Genomic DNA, 6,738 nt, shown 5'->3' on the forward strand with positions numbered 1-6,738 from the left:
GACACTATACTGTTTGTTTACATGTCACTATACTGTTTGTTTACATGTCACTATACTGTTTGTATACATGACACTTTACTGTTTGTTTACATGTCACTTTACTGTTTGTATACATGACACTTTACTGTTTGTTTATATGACACTTTACTGTTTGTTTACATGTCACTATACTGTTTGTTTACATGTCACTATACTGTTTGTTTACATGACACTTTACTGTTTGTTTACATGTTACTATACTGTTTGTTTACATGACACTTTATTGTTTGTATACATGACACTTTACTGTTTGTTTATATGACACTTTACTGTTTGTTTACATGACACTTTACTGTTTGTTTATATGACACTTTACTGTTTGTTTATATGACACTTTACTGTTTGTTTACATGACACTTTATAGTTTTATACGCGTCACTTTCTGAAATTCCTCAGCCTGAGAAACTCGAGCACTATCAAGTGACTGATTGAAGTTTTTTCTTTGAAGTTTTCTTACCTTTAATCTAGAAGACTCATCTTGTAAGTTACCATGAACCTGGCTGTTATGGAAATGTAAGTTACCATGAACCTAGCTGTTACGGAAAGTGTTCTTTAAGAACTACACACTTGGTGAAACTCTTGTTGCCGCGTCAGTAGACATTATGTTTGATTGGAGTGCGTGACGGCTGTACATTTGTTATGTTAAGATGTAAGAAGGTGCAGTACTTTGATTAAAGGTTTCTTTTTTAACCTTCGCACGGTGAGCCTGGGAACAGAGCACGTGTCTGTTCCTCGGGAGAGGTATTGATTACCGAGCTGATGAAAGACGACCTAGAGAAATAAGTGTCAAGAGAAGCACTCGAGGTGAGAAGGAGGGACAATACCCGTAACGTATTGTTCGGCTTCTGACTAGAATTGATAATTGGTCGAGAGAAATACGCTTTGGAATTCATTTCATAAGGAAGAAAAAGCAGAAAACATTTCAGCTCGGCGGGATCGTTTTAATACGGTTAAAAATGACCTAGTTGTTCACTCGTGATGGTTTCGGATGTGGTATCAAGTTTAGCTATAAACATTCCAAGATCTATCGTATAGATCAAAGCTTCTATTTTGTCCTTTTGTCTTTATACTATGATGCACCGGCTTGAACATCAAGAAGATGAAAAGATGAAGAGTAACATCGAATCAGTAAGCCAAGTAACCGGATGTGACGAACACTTATTTCTAGTTGTTATCTTAAACTTTCTAAGGAAAATATTACAGAAAATATCGTTATTTTAAACAGTTTAAATCTGTCACTTCTTCGTTAACGTATCAATCATTTCTCGAATTGGTGCATCATTGGGTAACACCTGGAACTGTCGTCTTTTATCCAGGTGCATCATTGGGTAACACCTGGAACTGTCGTCTTTTATCCAGGTGCATCATTGGGTAACAGCTGGAACTGTCGTCTTTTATCCAGGTGCATCATTGGATAACACCTGGAACTGTCGTCTTTTATCCAGGTGCATCATTGGGTAACACCTGGAACTGTCGTCTTTTATCCAGGTGCATCATTGGATAACACCTGGAACTGTCGTCTTTTATCCAGGTGCATCATTGGGTAACACCTGGAACTGTCGTCTTTTATCCAGGTGCATCACTGGGTAACACCTGGAACTGTCGTACATAAGTCACTCTGGTAACTATCAGAGCAATAAGAACTGGTAACTATAAGAACCATGGGACCTGGTAACTATCAGAGGAATGGGAACTGGTAACTATCAGAGCAATGGGAACTGGTAACTATCAAAGCAAATGGGAACTGGTAACTATAAGAACCATGGGAACTGGTAACTATCAGAGCAATGGGAACTGGTAACTATAAGAACCATGGGAACTGGTAACTATCAGAGCAATGGGAACTGGTAACTATCAGAACCATGGTAACTAGTAACTATAAGAACCATGGGAACTGGTAACTATCAGAGCAATGGGAACTGGTAACTATAAGAACCATGGGAACTGATAACTATAAGAGCAATGGTAACTGGTAACTATCAGAACCATAGGAACTGGTAACTATCAGAACCATAGGAACTGGTAACTATCAGAACAATAGGAACTGGTAACTATAAGAACTGAAGGAAGTGTGGTAACCAATGAAAATAAAGGACCTCTGTTCTTTAGTAGATATCATATATTACTTGATATTATATACTACTTGATATTATATATTACTTGATATCTTATGGTACTTGATATCATATATTACTTGATATCATATGGTACTTGATATCATATACTACTTGATATTATATATTACTTGATATATAATGTACTACTTGATATCTTATTTTACTTGATATCTTTTATTACTTGATATTTTATACTATTTGATATCATAGATTACTTGATATATAATATATTACTTGATATCATATATTACTTGATATATAATATATTACTTGATATGATATATTACTTGATATTTTATACTACTTGATATCATATATTACTTGATATCATATATTACTTGATATCATATATTACTTGATATCTTATACTACTTGATAGAACGTGCACTTTCTAAAACTCATTTTAAATTTTTCTGATAGATTTCTAGATCAACTTGTAGACGGATATAAAATAGTTAGTTGCTTAATTAAATGATTTTTTTAAAGTCAGTTAGTTTACTCTTTTAAACGACATCGAGATCTGTTCTCAAATATAAACAAGGTATCTTTTCACTTGGTAACAACAGTACGTCTCTGTTCAAATCAAAAGTAGGACTAAACTAAGATAGTTCCTCGTTTCTCCGTAAAAACAACATGTCAAACTGTATTTTCATGAATCTAACACGGACACAAATAGACCTATATGGTTGAGAGTTTGTTAAATCAGTGAAACGATCTAGAAAACGAGCGTTCCTCATCCGTTTCATTCACGAGGAATGCTTCTTCATGTTCTTCCAGTTCCGTATAGTTCACATGCGCAGATGGAGTTCCAGCGCAGGCCTCTTTGAAAAATAAGAAATTAATTCTGTTGCATTTATATAACGAGATAACATTCAGTTGTGTAGTCACGTACATTGGGTCACAACAGCCCATAATCAAGGACTTGGACACTCTGTCGTGTAGTCACGTGCTCCGGGTCACTACAGCCTATAATCAAGTACTTGGACACTCTGTCGTGTAGTCACGTGCTCCGGGTCACTATGTCCAAGTCCTTGATTATGGCTGTTATTTGTTTATCAGTTATTTGTCTGCCAGCTAGTTGTCTATCAGATATTTGTCTGCCAGCCATTTGTCTACCAGTTATTTGTCTACCAGTTATTTGTCTAGCACTTATTTGTCTACCACGACAGTGTCCAAGTCCTTGATTATAGGCTGTAGTGACCCGGAGCACGTGACTACACGACAGCTGATAGACAAATAGCTCCCTCTGTCGTACGAAACCGAAAACTGTCCTATCCTACGCAGTTTCTAGACACTGTATATACTTTTTTTCAGTCTCGAGGCAGCTTATGGTTGTTGAGCGATACCTTAGACGCTGATGTATCATCGGTGATTCTCAGGTAGATTTTACCTTGTACAAATCAAACAGTACGACACATTAATGGTGGGACACATTAATGTTAATATTCTCCATTTCCATTCTACTACACGGAGTATGTTTCTTGGTGGACCTGTAAAAGGCTATTAAACAAATCAAACAGCTTAGCGAGCCGATCTTAGGAGAAGACAGTTTCTTGGTGGACCTGTAAAAGGTTATTAAACAAATCAAACAGCTTAGCGAGCCGATCTTAGGAGAAGACAGTTTCTTGGTGGACCCACGTCTGATAAGGCAAACATTTGCAATGACGGGATTCGAACCCACGACCCGCAAGTCGAGTGTCCTAGCCACCAGGCCTTATTTGTCATCACTCGGGTTGTTTGTTTAATAGCCTTTTACAGGTCCACCAAGAAACTGTATTCTCCTAAGATCGGCTCGCTAAGCTGTTTGATTTGTTTAATAGCCTTTTACAGGTCCACCAAGAAACTGTCTTCTCCTAAGATCGGGTCGCTAAGCTGTTTGATTTGTTTAATAGTCCTTTTACTAAAGGGTGTCATAATGTGACGGTCAACCCCATTATTCGTTGGTAAAAGAGTAGCGCAAGAGTTGACAATGAGTGGTTTTAACTAGCTGCCTTCCTTCTAGTCTATCAGTTCAAAATGAGGGACGATTAGCGTAGATAACCCTCGAGTAGCTTTGCAAAATATTCAACAGAAAGAAAAATGACAAGCTAAAAGACCTTACCTGCTAGTTACAATAAATTTTATCTTGACAAACAACCTAAAAGACCTCACCTGCTAGTTACAACAAATTTTATCTTGACAAACAACCTAAAAGACCTTACCTGCTAGTTATAATAAATTTTATCTTGACAAACAACCTAAAAGACCTTACCTGCTAGTTACAACAAATTTTATCTTGACAAACAACCTAAAAGACCTTACTTGCTAGTTACAATAAATTTTATCTTCGTGCTTGTTTACCTACAATCGTTCTTATTATAAAAATATGACTAGTAGCCAAAAACTGTATTGTCCTTAAAATGCTGATCTCATTTCTGTGAAAACGAGTCGCGATCCATGAATCCCCGTATTCACACTTTAGACACGCTAATCACTCGTCTGTACACTGTACCATGCCAACAGATGTTTTTGTTGTTACTTTACTTAGTGGAAGGCTGTACAATAATATAAGCTAAGATGCCTCACCAACATGCTATAAGCTAAGATATCTCACCAACAAGCTATAAGCTAAGATATCTCACCAACAAGCTATAAGCTGAGTTATCTTACCAACAAGTTGTAAGCTAAGATACCTCACCAACAAGCTATAAGCTAAGATATCTCACCAACAAGCTATAAGCTAAGATATCCTCACCAACAAGCTATAAGCTAAGATATCTCACCAACAAGCTATAAGCTAAGATACCTCACCAACAAGCTATAAGCTAAGATACCTCACCAACAAGCTATAAGCTAAGATACCTCACCAACAAGCTATAAGCTAGGATACCTCACCAACAAGCTATAAGCTGAGATATCTTGCCAACAAGCTATAATCTGAGCTATTTTACCAACAAGCTATAATCTGAGATATCTTACCAACAAGCTATAATCTGATCTATCTTACCAACAAGCTATAATCTGAGATATCTTACCAACAAGGTATAATCTGAGATATCTTACCAACAAGGTATAATCTGAGATATCTTACCAACAAGCTATAATCTGAGCTATCTTACCAACAAGCTATAATCTGAGATATCTTACCGACAAGCTATAATCTGAGATATCTTACCGACATCTCTCCAGAATCGGTTTAACGGAGACAGTTTCTTCAGGCATGGTGTTTCGGAAATCAGATCTCCGATGTGCACTGCTTTGGCAAGGAACAGCACTGTATCTCATTATATGAGGTCGATCGACAAATCCCGAACAATCAAGCTCACGTGGTTCCCATGGATACTTGAAGCTCAAGATGAAGCTCACTCGGTGCGACACCTATTGGAGGATCATCTCCTCAACAGAACACGAAAATTATCGACTCTGGAAACTCGTGTAAAGACCGACATATAAATATGCATTTACGTGTGAATAATGTGTTGACTAACAAAGTATATTTTTTATACATTTTGTGTGAAACAGTTCATCAGAGAGAATAAGAACACCGTAGTTAAGTAAGATACAGTGTTCTAATAAAACACTTGAATTGAACTATATTTGAGTTGTGCACAGACAAGTTTCCCGCCTTATTTTGTTTTTTATCATTTAACAAAGAATCAAAAGTAAAATTCAAACATACTAATAACATGACCGAATTTTATGAAAGAAAGAATATTTAGAAAATTAATATATAGTGATATTATTTCAAATGCAAATGTAAACACGTGGTTTTATCATGTGTCAGTTTTCCACTCGATAGAGCCCTCTATTGTTTTTATTCCGCATGATGGTTAAGGCACTCCACTCACAATCTGAGTGTCTCGGGTTTGAGTCCCGTACCAGAACATGATCGCCCTTTCAGCCGTAATGACGTTATAATGTGTCGGTCGATCACAATATCTATTGTTAAAGAGTTGGCGGTGAATGCCATTGACTTGCTGCTTCTCAATCAGGCTACAATTCAAAATTCAAGACAACCGTACGCAAGTGTTCCTTATGTAGTATTCTAAACACAATGTATAATGACTTTTACACATTCCTGAAAAAACAGTAAGTATTTGGATAGGTTGACAGAGTAAGAGTATGAAATACATTAGTGAAATAAAGGAAATATATCAATGTAAAGTTATTATTTTATTACACTTTCTGGAATCTGTAGACTAGTTAACTTGGAACACAGTATTATCAACACATGGAGATTTTTGTATTGTAGAATCTGTCTAAACTTAACAACTTACCAAATGTGGTATTGAAATATAACAAGTTCATTACTGTTTTTTGTTGTAGAATTTAGCAACTTTGGGTTTTATTGATGTTTTGTAGAATCTGTCTAAACTTAACAACTTACCAAATGTGGTATCGAAATATAGCAAGTTCATTACTGTTTTTGTTGTAGAATTTAGCAACTTTGGGTTTTATTGATGTTTTGTAGAATCTGTCTAAACTTAACAACTTACCAAATGTGGTATCGAAATATAACAAGTTCATTACTGTTTTTGTTGAAGAATTTAACAACTTTGGGTTTTATTGATGTTTTGTAGAATCTGTCTACTCACATCAACTT

The 6,738-nt window shown here is 36.1% G+C and overlaps 1 protein-coding gene across 3 annotated transcripts in view; it reads right to left on the reverse strand.

Annotated features, from left to right (window-relative positions):
• LOC111089057 (G-protein coupled receptor 161-like) overlaps nucleotides 1-5,536 on the reverse strand; it is a 10,164-nt gene extending 4,628 nt beyond the window's left edge. Inside the window, exon 1 of one of the 3 annotated variants that reach the window (XM_022400759.1) lies at nucleotides 5,311-5,536. In XM_022400759.1, coding sequence (XP_022256467.1) covers nucleotides 5,311-5,316 — 6 coding nt within the window. In that variant the 5' untranslated portion in view covers nucleotides 5,317-5,536. Of the gene's footprint in view, nucleotides 1-4,457; nucleotides 4,629-5,282 lie in introns of those variants that run through there. The other 2 variants (XM_022400760.1, XM_022400761.1) reach the window with 2 other exon arrangements.
• Between the last annotated feature and the right edge of the window lie 1,202 nt (nucleotides 5,537-6,738).

This window comes from Limulus polyphemus, unplaced genomic scaffold (assembly GCF_000517525.1).
Source record: "Limulus polyphemus unplaced genomic scaffold, Limulus_polyphemus-2.1.2 Scaffold5123, whole genome shotgun sequence".
Classification (NCBI taxonomy): Eukaryota; Metazoa; Arthropoda; class Merostomata; order Xiphosura; family Limulidae; genus Limulus; species Limulus polyphemus.